The sequence below is a fragment of the Triticum aestivum genome, chromosome 1D, assembly GCF_018294505.1.
Source record: "Triticum aestivum cultivar Chinese Spring chromosome 1D, IWGSC CS RefSeq v2.1, whole genome shotgun sequence".
NCBI classification, from domain to species: Eukaryota; Viridiplantae; Streptophyta; class Magnoliopsida; order Poales; family Poaceae; genus Triticum; species Triticum aestivum.
This window is the reverse complement of record NC_057796.1, coordinates 37083501-37098670: the sequence shown is the minus strand read 5'-3', so window position 1 is coordinate 37098670 and position 15170 is coordinate 37083501. Positions and strand designations below refer to the sequence as shown.

At 46.0% G+C, this 15170-nt stretch overlaps 1 protein-coding gene and 1 non-coding gene across 2 annotated transcripts; both read right to left on the bottom strand.

The window, feature by feature from the left end:
• Positions 1–5227: 5227 nt before the first annotated feature.
• LOC123180126 (co-chaperone protein p23-1) lies at positions 5228–8672 on the bottom strand. The gene is made up of 6 exons (XM_044592088.1): positions 8431–8672; positions 6685–6871; positions 6430–6589; positions 6309–6337; positions 6147–6231; positions 5228–5567 (listed from the first exon to the last, which is right to left on the bottom strand). Exons 1-6 carry the CDS (start codon positions 8433–8435, stop codon positions 5488–5490), a joined length of 546 nt encoding a protein of 181 aa, XP_044448023.1. The 5' UTR covers positions 8436–8672; the 3' UTR covers positions 5228–5487.
• TRNAL-UAG (transfer RNA leucine (anticodon UAG)) lies at positions 7275–7354 on the bottom strand. The gene has a single exon. It is a non-coding gene; the product is annotated as a tRNA-Leu (tRNA).
• Positions 8673–15170: the final 6498 nt, after the last annotated feature.

The window sequence follows — 15170 nt, the reverse complement described above, 5'->3', positions numbered from 1 at the left end:
AGTGCGACCAGTTAATTATCTTACCAAAACACTAGCCTAGATCTCGGCAAAGACAGGCAGGCGCACATGCATGGCACAAAGCACTGCTTCACACATTGTGTGTTCGCATTCCACCAATGCCCACTACACAACAGTATAACACCATGTGCAAGCTGGCTGTTTTACAGGGAGTTCACACAAAAAGAGTTCGATTCAAATGAAAATCCCGAGAATTCGTATTACAACATGGCCCTCTGATTTCAGGTTCATCAAAGGCTAATGCAGCGGGCTTCAAAGTTGGCACTGTGACGTGTCTGGGTGGACCATAGAGAAGACCAGGCAATGGTGGCGGTGGTGAAGACAAGGACGATGACGGCAGCGACAGCTGTGTCACCAAGGTGACACGTGAGCTGGTAGGAAGAGAAGGAAGAAGGGAACCAGCCCATCGGTCAGTGGCGGAGCTTGAGCAAAAGCAACGGCTAACCCAAGCACATGCCTCAGCGCCTAGAACAGAGAAGGCCGGCGCTGTATTAGCCATTTCAGGGGCTTCAACCTTGGGAATGCAACGGCCGATCCCATTTCAAGCTCAAACCTGAGCCGATCAATCGATCTATCTACCGATCCCCACATGGGCCTTCCACCCTAATCATCATCAGGCCAAGAGAAAGGAAAATCCATGCAACAAGCGAAAACATAGTATATACACTACAAATGCACAAACAAACCACGAAAGTAAATTTAAGCCGAGATCGATCAGAACAAAGCATCAAACCACCAGAAAGCCGAAGGAAACAAAGAGGAAAATAGCCAATAGGAGATTAGCGCGGGTGATTCAGTGCAATCGATTAATTATCCTACCAAATCACTAGCCTATGAGTGCTCCACACATTGTAAGATAGCATTCCATTCCACCATTGCATACTACACTATACTCCCTCCGTTCCAAAATATAGTGCTTCCTCTATTCCCGTGCTTCAACTTTGACCATAAATTTAACCAACGAGACCAACTGCGGCGGGAGCAAAAGTTATACCAGTGAATTCGTATTCAAAAGAAGTTTTCAATTATATAATTTTTTCGATCGCTGCAGTCAGTCGCGTTGGTTATATTTATGGTCAAAGTTGGACCTCAGGAAGCGCGGGCGCACTATATTTTGGAATGGAGGGAGTAGAATATAACACAATGTGCCGAAGCTGTCTGTTTTACAGTGTGACCGTGCAGAAGAGTTTGATTCAGACGAAAATACCGGGAATTCTGTATCACAACATGGCCCTCAGAATTCAGTTTCATCGTAGGCTAATGCGGCGGGCTCCAAAGCGGGCACTGGGGCGTGGCTGGGTGAACCGAAAGAAGAGGCAAGGCGAGGCCATGGCAAAAGTGCAACGGCGACGACGAGCATGGGGAGAAGGACGGAGAGGTAGACCTCAACAAGGGCCAGCCCTAGGTCAGTGGCAGAGCTTCAGCGGAAGCAACGGCTGACCGGGACAGAGGCCTCAGCGACCATAACAGAGAAGCCAGCGCCGCATTAGCCATTTCAGGGGCTTCAACCTTGCAACGCAACGGCTGATCGCTGTTCGAGCTCAGATCTGAGGCGATCTATCTGTTTATCCATCCATCCACATCCCCGCATTGGGGGTTTCAGCCTAATCATCATCGGACCAATCCAGGAGAAAATCCATGCAGCATGCGAAAAATATACTACAAATCACCAAACAGGCTACCAAAGTACATCTACGCCAAGATCCACCAGAACAAAGCATCAAACCACCGGAAAGCCAGAGAAATCGAAGGGGTAAATAGACGTAGGAGACGGGGCAATGCGGCGGAGAACAACTCAAAAGTGTTTAATCACTATTTCTTTAGCAAAAGCATATCATATTCCCTACAAAAGAGCCAACCTGCATTGACGAATGGCAAATGGACAGTTATTGAAATGACACATGACACAGAATAAGGTAAAAGAAACGAAAACAAGAATATAGATGTACAAAAAATGAACCTCAGATGAAGTGGTAAGATCTGTCAGTGTGATCCTACGCCATCATATCTAACACACGAGGGATGGGTGACTAATTCAGTGTGACCAGTTAATTATCTTACCAAAACACTAGCCTAGATCTCGACAAAGACAGGCAGGCGCACATGCATGGCCCAAAGCACTGCTTCACACATTGTGAGTTCGCGTTCCACCATTGCGCACTACACAACAGTATAACGCCATGTGTAAGCTGTCTGTTTTACAGTGAGTCCACACAAAAGAGTTCGATTCAAATGAAAATCCCGAGAATTCGTATTACAACATGGCCCTCAGATTTCAGGTTCAACATAGGCTAATGCAGCGGGCTTCAAAACTGGCACTGTCACGTGTCTGGGTGGACCAATAGAGAAGACCAGGCAATGGTGGTGGTGGTGACGACAACGACGAGACGGCAGCGACAGCTGTGTCACCAATGGTGACACGTGAGCTGGTAGAAAGAGAAAGAAGAAGGGAACCATCCCATCAGTCAGTGGCGGAGCTTGAGCAAAAGCAACGGCTAACCCAAGCAAACATGCCTCAGCGCCTAGAACAGAGAAGGCCGACGCTGTATTAGCCATTTCAGGGGCTTCAACCTTGCGAATGTAACGGCTGATCCCATTTCAAGCTCAAACCTGAGCCGATCAATCGATCTATCTATCCATCCCCACATGGGCCTTTCACCCTAATCATCATCAGGCCAAGAGAAAGGAAAAAACCATGCAACAAGCAAAAACATAGCATACACTACAAATGCACAAAACAAACCACAGAAGTAAATCTATGCCGAGATCGATCAGAACAAAGCATCAAACCACCAGAAAGCCGAAGGAAACAAAGAGGAAAATAGCCATAGGAGATTAGTGCGGGTGATTCAGTGCAATCGATTAATTATCCTACCAAATCACTAGCCTAGGAGTGGTCCACACAATGTAAGATGGCATTCCATTCCACCACTGCATACTACACTACAATATAACACAATGTGCAGAAGCTGTCTGTTTTACAGTGTGACCATGCAAAAGAGTTCGATTCAGACAAAAATACTGAGAATTCTGCATCACAATATGGCCCTCACATTTCAGTTTTCATCGCAGGCTAATGCGGCAGGCTCCAAAGCCGGTACTGGGGCGTGTCTCGGTGAACCGAAAGAAGCAGCGAGGCGAGGCCATGGCAAAAGTGCGGCGGCGATGACGGCGAGCAGGAGAAGGACGGAGAGGTAGACCGACCTCAACAAGGGCCGGCCCTAGGTCAGTGGCAGAGCTTCAGCGGAAGCAACGGCTGACCCAGACACAGGCCTCGGCGCCCAGAAAAGAGAAGCCAGCGCAGCATTAGCCATTTCGAGCTCAGATCTGAGCCGATCTATCTATATATTCATCCACATCCCCGCATTGGGGGTTCCAGCCTAATCATCATCGGGCCAATTCCAAGGGAAAATCCATGAAGCATGCGGAAAATATACTACTACAAATCACCAAACAGACTACCAAAGTACGTACATCTACGCCGAGATCGACCGGAACAAAGCATGAAACCGCCGGAAAGCCGGAGGAATCGAAGGGGGAAACTGACGCGGGAGACGGGGCGACGCGACGGAGAACTTCCCACCGAAGCGAAGGGCCTGATGCCGGCGGCGGCGGCCGGGTAGATCCGGAGCCCTGCCGGACTCCCGAGGCGGGCGGAGGGCGCGAGGGGTGGGGTTTCTCCACCCAGGGCAGCAACGCTGGCACCAAAACCCTCGCCGCTCCGGTCTCCACCCCACCCGTGCTCTCTCCCCTCTCTGCCACTGTGTGCGCCAATCACTCGGTTCTGGTTGGGCAATAAGCAACCCTTGGTAGTACATTGACTATATGCCACTTTTTAGAGCATCTCTCCGTACACTCGCGCGATAAAATTTCAGCCACTATACGGCCCGACCCGTTTTCCCGGCCAGACCAGAGCCCGCACAGTAGCTTGGCCTGTAAATTATTTTACGGTGACCCGCAAACCGCCCCCTCCTCACGCGATATATCTACGGGTTTACCGCGAGGATACGGGCCGAAACCCTATCCGTCCGCCGCCGTGAATCCTCAATCCCCTCTCCAATTTCTCGCTGTCGGCGAGTTAAAACCACTGCCCCCCGCCCACCCATCTGCGCCGATGTCGAGCTCTGGCTATCGCGGTAGCGGCGAAGACCCGAAGCGCAAGCGTTGCGTCATGGCCGACGCGGCGCGCAAGCGCTGCACGAACTGCGGGCTCCCGGTGCCACCGTCCCTCCTCCGTCGCGAGACGGAGGAATACGACCGCCGCCATGCGCGCCTCTTCGACGCGGGGAGCTCGTCGACGCACCGCTGCTGCCGGTGAAGAGGGAGCACGGCGAGCTCACTCCGCTCCGCGCCATCAAGATCGAGGAAGGGGAGAAGCCCCTGCGCAACCGCGACGTCTCCGGCCCAAAGGACTACCTCGCCGGGCCGAACACGAACGCCTTCGAAGCGACGCTCGCCGAGCGCTCTGCGCACGAACATGAGGAGGATGCGTGTCGCGGGGGGACGAGGAGCTCAGCGACCTCGGCTCAATTGCGCCGCGAGTAGGAGGAGCAAGACAAGTACGTCGATCTTGTTTCCTCCAACAACAACGAATGAGCAGAGGAGGGATGGCGGTGAGCTCCGATGAGCTCCGATTTTGCGAATGTAGTAGGGCCGCACCCGGTTGCGAATGCACTATGTAAAATAACTTTCTATATAGCGATGATCAATCCATGAATGTAGTTGTGTTTTTCACTTCTTACCGGAATACTTTTTCAAAATTTTCGGTTTCAAATACGGACTTTGTTCGGCCGCAGCCATGCGCAACCTGTAAATCTCTGATTTCTCGGCCCTTATCCACGATAAGGGCCGTTTATGCTCATACTTTGTACTAGCACGCAGAGTCGTGGCGACACGCCGCGCTGGTCATGAAGCCTGTGTGCGTGGATGTGTTGTTCTCATGTTTTTTAGAAGTATCTTTCCACATGCTTATCTGATACTCTAACAAAAGGAGACTAGAACAATCTAGATTCTAGAGAGGTAAGACCCAGGTCTTTTGCAAGATTCTCCCGCAATCTATCCCTCCTTAACTTCTTCCAGAATCTTTGACCCCATTTGTTTTACAATCCTAACTAATTAGACCCTAACTAGATAGGATAATAAAACAAATGCGGCTCAAAGATTCTGAGCGAAGCAGTCAGATTCTGGGAACTGGGACTATTGTCTAATATGATTCTAGGAAAGGAAATACATATTCAAATGTATTTTCCCATGCTTTTATATATTTAAGTGACGTGCAAAGCACATAAAATTTACTAGTAAACAAAAGGTGCAGAATAACGTTGAACACTACAGATAGCCCCAAGCCAAAAGCTACCAACACCACCTCTACTACCCAACTTCAGGGGCACACCAAAATTCTACCTCGCGTCTAGAAACAGATCTCATGATCATCATAAGTTGTAACGACCGATGCCATCGCCTCCAATCTTATGGCTTTGCTTCTTCACCAGCAGCTGATGGAGCTTCCCCTCCCTTGCTCCCCGGCTCTCTCTCAGCATCTACATCACCTGCATTTACAGCAACATGGTTAGTAGTTGAGCACACAGTACTACCCATAAAATCCATTTTCAACATCCAAGAGTCGAGACCAGACTCCACAAGTTCTTTGTGTGTGTTTTCGAAATGGTCAATTTATTTATGCTAGGTTGCAATAAATAGACCAAATCAAAATTTTGTAATACAGTACAGAAAGTCGAGGAGTAATTCATAAAAGAGAAGGCCAGCCAAAGTCTTTCTGTACTGTTCTTGGAACAGATGGTTAATACAGTCGCCTCGACTTGCATTGAACAACACTGGACAGAGTCTGACACTTCCACAGGCATGTGTATGTGATAGGCAGATTATGAAAGCAACACTGAAGATATGTCTATGCTACTCTCGCATTGGACCTCCAGAAAAACTGAGGGTTCGCCACTAAAAGGCTAAATTAGTTAAGAGTAGGATTCAGCAAAATGTCATACTAGTATCCTCGTTCTGAACATTATCGGCATGGCACTAATCAAATAGCAGGACAGAAATATGAAGCCTTGAACAGGCACATGCTTCCCAAACAAATGATGAGGTGCAAGATAAACATCATAAGCTACCTTTGTTAGCACTGTCAACCACATTGTCTTCATCCTCCTCCTCAATCTCATCATCATCGTCATCACCACCTCCCATGTCCAGCTTCTGCAAACACAAAGAACAATGAGAAGCCTTGCTAACATTTACTTGGTAACCGAAGAAAGATTGTACCAGGCCCATACCGAGAAGTCCATATCACCAAAGTCACCAACTGCGAGACAGATAACCTGAGGTCAGTTCACCCCGAACAGCGTAGTATGGTATAGGACCCAAACAAACACATGTTTGAACCACATTACTTACATCCGGCATCTTCATCATCCTCATCTTGCCATTTATCCCAGTCAACCTTCAGGAACACAGGCGGCCTACCTTCCTTCTTGAGCAGCCTAGGCCACCACTTGCCCTCAGCTTTCTTGACAAGGTAGCATATAGCCCTCGGGGCAACAGCCGCTTGGCTCTCCTGCATGTAATGTAAACACATAAATAACAGCAGTCCAGCATGTAAAAAGTGCACCCCCAAGAAGATGACATTTGCCAGTAATTGCAGACACCAACCTCAACACTGACAGCATCAAAGAGCTCAAGGTCAAGCTCATACTGCATGTCATCAGCAGGGGCCTTTGCTGAGAAGTTGAAATGGCCATCAGGCCTCAGGTTGAGCTTGACATCCTTTGCGTCGGGCAGCTCAATCGTCAAGTAAACCTTGTCCAGCCTCTGCGCCCACTTAGTGCTCGGGTGGCGACTGCACTCAAAACAATCCCCGTCACGATTTCAATCAAATCTCGTTTCTACAATCACGAAAATCATTATCAACAAATAAGAAATGGCCAGACAATTTGTTGGCCAAAAAAGGGCAACTTTTCGTGAGGTTGGCCAAACAAATGGTAATCAGTCACCAATCATGCTCTGGAACGCCAAAACAGAGCAGCCCTTTTAGCAAAAACCTAGGATATCACAAATCACAATAACACGCATGCTTGTGCCTACTAACCAAGAAATACAGCAACTTACAAGGCGCAACGTCCAGACTCCCAGGTCCCAACTCCAAGGTGCATAATCTAATTTAGTAATGATTAGTGCACTTCTACAAGATTCGTGGATTTACAGAAGGAGAAAAATAAAAGGTACATTGAAAAAAAAAAGTTTGACAGCTGTGGGATTTGAACCCACGCCCTTTTGGACCAGAGCCTAAATCTGGCGCCTTAGACCACTCGGCCAAACTGTCTTGATCCTTAATTATCTGTATTAGCCATATAGTCATGGTAATCACAACTCACAGTGTTGCATATACAGCTTATCCGAGAGAGAAAATAGTCTTGGTTCCAGTATATACATATTTTGTCCTATCCTTGATCCATATGCTAACAGGCAACTTCTCAAACTAGTGATCATGTATGTGTAGTACTCCCGATACATCCATTTGAGTGACAAACTTTTTGGGACGGAGGGAGTAATTGATAACCAATTTCTTGGTGCGAGAACAGATAGGATTGATGGACAATGAGAGACCTCCAAATAATTGATAACCAATTAGAAACAATACAATGCGATGTGAGACATCACTATAGCAACGCAAGTCATCTGATTTAGGCTGTTTCAGATTCACCGCAACTTGCGCTTCTTATGTACTCCAAGAGACCGTTTGCTTCTATCATGTTCTCTAGAGATCACACACAAACAACCAAAATATGTTATCCAGAGATCACACACAAAACCTCGAGTCTGAAGCAACAAAACTAGCAAAGAATTGTTGATGTCTCTAGAGATCACACCAAAAAAGTGATCTCTAAAGATCACACACAAACAAACAAGCAAAGAATTGGGGCACACACAAGGTGCAACATCCAAACAAAACCTTGTCACTTGATTCCACCCAATAGTTTGTGAGGTTGGCCAAACAAATGGTAATCAACCAATCATGCTCTGGAACGCCAAAACAGGGCGGCCCTTTGAACAAAAAAACTAGGACACGCACGCTTGTGCCGCCTAACCAAGAAATACAGCAACTTACAAGGCGCAATGTCCAGACTCCCAGGTCCCAACTTCCAGACCCATGATCCAATCTAATCTAACTGACTAAACAAACTAGTACTACTGTATATGACAGACAGACAGACAAGAAGACCATATGCAGAATCCTACTGTAATAACCAAACTAAAATAGCAGCGCCCCGTCAATCAATCCCAGCCCAGCCCGGTCAGCCGGCGGCATGGCGACCTACCACCACGCGACCGCACATGAATCTCGTCAATCAATTAGAACAAGAGAACGCCCAGAGAAGGATCGCGAGCGGCTATCACCTCATGCTTGCGGGAGTAAATCTCGCTCCTGCTGCGCGGGGATCTACGGTTTAGGGTTCAGAAGAGTCGCGGCTTCAGAGGGGAGGGGAGAGCGCGTGAGGAGAGGAGAGAGAGGCGGAGGAAACGACGAGCAAGGATGTTGCGGGTGTTGAGGAAGGAAGGGGTTGCGGCGGAGTGGAAGAGGATAGGAGGGAAGTCAATGAGGGCAAATCCGTAAATAGGGCCTGGCTTAGCTGCTTCGGTAAGGCTCTAGATCGTTCGATGTCCTTCGGCTCTGATTTTTCTTTTTTCTTTTTGAGATTTTCTTGTTTTCCTTTTTGACATCATCTACTCTGAATTTTTTTTTATTTGAATTGCTTATCACATATGTCACGTGGTATCTATCTCTGATTTGTTAATTGTGGAGAGTTGATCTCTCTATTTCTATCTATGATCTGTTAAGCTTTCTTTAAAAAAACAATGGTAGGTCGTTTCTTTTTCATATTTACGTGAGACAGTAACCATATTATACACTATATTTCCTGATTATTACTCCTTCCTATAACACCAGGGATGACATTTTGCCCAGTGGCGGAGCTTAGTGGGCCATCGCCCCCCAGTCCATGAGAAAGCTAGCATATATCCCCTAGTATTCAGCCCATATAAAATCAGCCTAAAGTCATGTTTCTTGCCCCTCCAGCCCATTGGCCCCTCCACAAATTCAGCCCAAGCTCCGCCACTGATTGTGCCCACGAATTCTGGACGACAAACCAATCAAGCTATCCATGAATGGCAATAGACAGTCCACTCACCACTAGATAGGGCCATCATGCACACTCTTTCATGTGCACAACCGTTTCGATGAAGAAAAGCAAGGTGGGACGGGAGGGGTGATGAAACCATTACGACCATCACAACCGCGGACTCCTTTTTAATAGTACTTCTAAGTATACAGTAGAGATGAAACTGATTAGTTTTGAATTGAAATCCATCCGGGACGTTCATTTCCACTGTCAGGACCCAAGCCGAGAGTTTACTGACGAAGAGATGCAGCCACCGAAGATTCAGAGAAGCGACGGTCAAGATGAGCGCTAGAGATATCAACGGCTCGGATTCCATCCTCACCATTTCCTGTAACTGTTACTTTTGTCGACACCGTTGTGATCTGTAACAGTGCCGTTAGTTGTGAGCTGTGAGCTGTCCTGTTAGCTTATAAGGCACGCTAAGGGGAGGAGATGGTCAAGAAGATTCTTAGCATATGCTGTAGTTGGTAGAACCCTAGCTAGCGAACCAAGTCGGGGTCTCTGATCTCGCGTAATTCCCCAAGTTGTATCCCTAAATTTCTACTGTTTTTTCACTGATAATGCAAGAGATTGAGAGGATCGCCTTGTTCTGGTAATTTGGTCCTCACAAAGGTATCAAAGCCAGGTTGCAGTCCTCAACGACGAGTTGACGGCGGCGAATCAGGCTGTGGAGAGCAGGAGGTTGGGTTCTCTCGTAAAATCCCTCTCGTCCCTCCCAGTTTGCGGTGGCGGCGTCCGGTGGCGGCGACACGGCGGCGGTGAAATTCGGGCGCAGATCTCTGAGTCCGATCCGGTTGCTGAGAGATCTTCTCTCGATGGTAAAAGTCCGGCGCCTGACGGGATCCGTGCGTCAAGAGGAAGATTCCGTTGAGCGAGGCTAGCGGGATCGGTCTCAGATGGCGGACACAAGAGCCAAGGTCCAGATCACAGTGGATCGAGTGGAGAAAGAGGTAGCAGATTTGAGAGCAGAGGTAGAAGGTTTACAAGAGCTCAAACAAGAGGTGTCAAAACTCCAGTCAGAGATGGTCACTATGCCGAAAGTAGAGGCCAAGCTCTCTGAAATGAACGAAGGAATTCAGCAAACCTTACAGTTGATTTTGGAGAAGATGAACATATCAACTCAGAAAGCAGAGCCAGTCTCTTCAGATCTTAAAGTCAAGGAAAGTCAGACAGCTGGTGGTGGTCATGTACCAGTTTCAAAGTAGAACAATGTGCAGAATGAAGCAGATCCAGTGATGAGAAATTTAGAGCAGGAGTTCAGAAGACAAGAGAATTTGCCGGTCACAAACACAGCTGGTCTCTCAACTGGATTGCCAGTATCACAGTTAGTAACTGAAAGCACAAGAATTAGTACTGTTTCACAACAAGAGGATCCAATTAGTGGGCAGTTCAGAGGAGCTCCTACAAGTGTCAGTGCAACAGTACAGGCTCATACTCTGAGATTTTCAGGCAACAGTGGGTACTTTGCTCCTGTTAGTGCTCCACTTTTCTCTCTGCCTCACACATACAATCCCATCACAGGCCAGTACATCAATACAACAACAACAGCTTAAGGGGTCTCTCCTGTGTATCAAGCAGTAGGAAATCTATATGATCTGCAGAGAAATCAACATTCTACTCAATTAGGAGGTCCATCATATTTTGCAGAAGCAGTTCTCAAAGGACCAAGGTTGGAAATTCCTCTTTTTAATGGAGAGGATCCTAATGGATGGCTCATAGCCTGTGAAAAATTCTTTGACATATCTGACACTCCATATGAGCAATGGGTTAATTTGGCTACTGGTCATCTACAAGGCAGAGCTTCGAACTGGCTGAAAAATATTTGTGTTCCATGGCAAATGGTTACTTGGCAACAGTTCTGCCAGATGATAGCTGACAGGTTCTCAGAAGCAAGTGTTCATGAAGCAGTGGAGTTACTGAAGAATATTCAGCAAACCAACACTGTCACTCAGTACATTGACAACTTTGAGCAATGTGTAGCTCTAGTCAAAAGAGATCATCCTTGTCTCCAAGAAATTTTTTTGTTGAGCTGTTTCATTGGGGGTTTAAGGAGTGACTTCAAACATGAGGTCTGTGGACAAAAACCGACTGGGATTATAGAAGCTTATTGGTATGCAAAAGTCTATGAGAAAGCTGCAACTGCTAGGAAAGTTCAGGCTTTCCCAGCTTACAAATCAAGAAACTATTCTTCTTCTTATAGAAATCAATCAGCCCCATTACAAGTGCAAGTACCTTCTCCAGAAAAGTCTACTGTCCCTTTTCCAAAGGAGGCCAGAGCTTGCTGGTACTGCAGAGAGCCATGGACAAGACAACACAAGTGCAAAATTGGGAAAACTTTACATATTCTGCAAGAACTGGATGAGGATGAGGACAGTGATACTGCAGAAGAAGGTGCAGGTGCAGATCAAGCTTACCACACTGCTCCAAACACTCCTGACAAAGATAAAAATAGCAGTCCTGTAGAAAAACCTGCACAAGTTATGCACATTTCAGTACATGCTGCAGAAGGCACTCCTGGGCCAAATACACTCTCATTGATTGTGGAGATTGCAGGAAAGAAAGCTACAACTTTGTTTGACAGTGGATCTTCAGACACATTTATAAGCAGAGATTTTGTAGTAAAAAGCAACTGTTATCAGCAACCAATCCAGCCAAGGAAAGTAACTGTTGTTGGTGGAGGGAAACTAATCTCACTGTCCAAAGTACCAACAATGGATTTTAAGATCCAAGGACATACATTCTGTAGCAGTTTCAAAGTACCGGAGTTACAATCTTATGACATCATATTAGGAGCAGATTGGATTTACCAATACAGTCCTATTTGTCTAGATCTAGTAGAAAGACTATTGGTGGTTACAAAACAAGGACAACTAGTGACACTATATGACCATTCAATACCAGAAAAACACTGTCTGTTATCAGCGGCTAGAATGGAAAAGTTACTACAGAAGGGTGTTATGGGATATATTCTACAGATTAATGAAATACAAACTGAGAACAACAAAAACCCTGCACCACCCCCAATGGCACTGCAACCTCTGCTGAAAACATTTGCAGACATATTTGCAGAATCAACTTCACTCCCTCCAAAAAGGACTTGTGATCACAAGATCATCTTACAAGAAGGAGCAAAACCTCCCAACTTAAGGCCTTATAGAGTGCCACACTATCAGAAAGCAGCCATGGAAGAGATCATAAAACAACTGATAAAAAAGGGAGAAATACAGGAAAGCTTCAGTCCTTTTTCATCTCCTACAATTATGGTCAGGAAAAAAGATGGTGGATGGAGGTTATGTGTGGACTATAGGGAAGTAAATGCACTAACTGTGAAAAACAAGTTCCCAATGCCCATTATTGAAGATCTACTAGATGAACTACATGGTGCAAAAGTGTTCTCGAAATTAGATCTGAGGTCAGGATATCATCAAATCAGAATGGCCATAGAGGATATTCCAAAAACTGCCTTCAGGACTCATATGGGCCATTATGAATACACTGTAGTACCATTTGGACTTGCTTGTGGTCCAGGTACTTTCCAAGATCTCATGAACACTGTGTGTGATGAAATAAATGAATCAGAAGGAGAGAAGTGCATTCTGGTTTTCTTTGATGACATGTTAGTTTTCAGCAAGTCTATGGAGAAACATTTCAGACACTTAGAACTTTCACTATCTTAAGGAAACATGAGTTATATGTGAAACAGTCCAAATGCATTTTTGCCATAGACCAAGTTGCATATCTGGGACACATAATCTCTGACAAAGGAGTAGCTACAGATCCAGACAAGATAAGATCAGTGCAGGAATGGCCAGAACCTGCAAATGTCACAAAACTAAGAGGTTTTCTTGGTCTGACTGGATACTACAGAAGATTTGTGAAAGATTATGGTCACATTTGCAGACCACTGCATGACATGTTAAAGAAAGATGCTTTCAAATGGGGACCTGAACAAAGCAAAGCTTTTCAAACACTAAAGAACACTATGACCTCTTGTCATGTTCTTGCTATGCTAGATTTCTCTCTCCCTTTCACAATTGAAGCTGACGCATGTGCAAAAGGAATAGGGGCAGTTCTCATGCAGAAAGGGAGACCTATTGCATATCTCAGTAAAAGTTTAGGTCCCAAGTCTGCAGCTCAGTCCATCTATGAAAAAGAAGCTATGGCAATTTTAGAAGCTCTAAAAAAGTGGAGGCATTATGTGTGGGGAAACAAACTGATCATCAAGACAGATCAACAGTCATTAAAGTATATGGCTACTCAGAGATTAACTGAAGGAGTGCAGCACAAGTTGCTTCTTAAACTCTTGGAATATGATTATTCCATTGAATACAAAAAGGGGAAGGAGAACACAGTAGCAAATGCATTATCTAGAAGAGATAGCACTTTCCCAATGCACTGCAATAGTGTGACTACAGTGATACCAGCATGGACTGAAGATGTGATGAAAAGCTATCAGGGAGATGCAGATACTGACAAAATCTTGCACAAAGTTGCTGCAGACAATGATCCCACTCCAAAATTCTCCACACACAATGGGTTCTTGAAGTATAACAACAGGATCTATGTGGGGGCCAGCACATAATTCAGACAGTAATTGTTGCAAACATTTCACTCCTCTGCTTTAGGGGGGCATTCTGGCATTAAAGCAACTTATTACAGGATTAAAAAGGTGTTTTATTGGCCCAACATGAAGAAAGACATTGAAAGATTTGTCAGTCAGTGCCCTGTGTGTCAGTTAAACAAAGTAGAACACATATATCCTCCTGGACTGTTGCAACCACTGCCAGTGCCTGATATGGCTTGGTCCCACATAACCATGGATTTTATTACTACATTGCCTAACTCTCAAGGCAAAGAGGTGATTCTAGTGGTTGTGGACAGATTGACCAAATACTCTCATTTCATTCCATTGGCTCATCCTTACACAGTCCAAACAGTTTTTCAGGCACTAATGGATAATGTCATTAAACTGCATGGCTTGCCCATGTGCATAGTGTCTGATAGAGATTCTATATTCACTAGTGCACCATACCAAGAACTTTTCAATGCATTTGGAGTACAAATCAGATTCAGTACTGCCTCACACCCTCAAACTGATGGTCAAACCGAGCGAGTGAATCAGTGTTTGGAAGCTTATCTCATGGGCATGGTGTTCCAAGAGCCAAAGAAATGGCTACAGTGGTTACCTTTGGCAGAACTGTGGTACAATACTAGTTACCACTCATCTTTAAAATGCACCCCCTTTCAAGCTCTCTATGGTTATAAACCTCCTCAGATTGGGGAGTTTGCCTCTGACCAGTTGCTATCTCCTGAAGCAAAGCTGACAGTTTCTGAAAGAGAGCACATGATGCAACGCCTGAAAGCAAACCTGGAACATGCCCAAAGCAGGATCAAACACTTTGCAGACAGGAAAAGGACTGAGAGGCAGTTAGCAGTGGGAGACAAGGTATTCCTTAAAATCCAGCCATACGGACAGAATGCCTTTGGTCTGAGGGGTTCACTCAAACTTCGCTCAAAGTTTTATGGTCCATATAAGATACTGGAAAGAATTGGAGAAGTATCTTACAAACTTGATCTGCCAGAGGGGACTAACATACACCCAGTGTTTCACATTAGCCAGCTGAAGAAACACATCGGCCACCGAGCTATTCCTCTCCCTCATGTTCCTCTGGTTACACCAGAAGGCTATGTCAAAACCATACTAGTAGCAGTGCTGGATCGTCGCGTCATCCAGAGGAACAAAACTCCAGTGGGTCAGTGCTTGGTACAGTGGGAAAGTTTGGCTCCAGATGATGCAACATGGGAGGACGCCACATTCCTCAACAAAACATTCCCAGGTCACAAGCTTTTTCGCCTCGAGGACAAGGCGATCGTCATGGCGGCGGCATTGTCAGGACCCAAGCCGAGAGTTTACTGACGAAGAGATGCAGCCACAGAAGATTCAGAGAAGCGACGGTC

What these genes read in the sequence shown, in the direction of transcription:
- LOC123180126 (XM_044592088.1), bottom strand. An exon ending in TTGATGCTGTCAGTGTTGAG is followed by an intron (nt 6,590 to 6,684) that starts GTTGGTGTCTGC and finishes CATTACATGCAG; the next exon opens with GAGAGCCAAGCGGCTGTTGC. An exon ending in TTGGTGATATGGACTTCTCG is followed by an intron (nt 6,232 to 6,308) that starts GTATGGGCCTGG and finishes TTGTGTTTGCAG; the next exon opens with AAGCTGGACATGGGAGGTGG.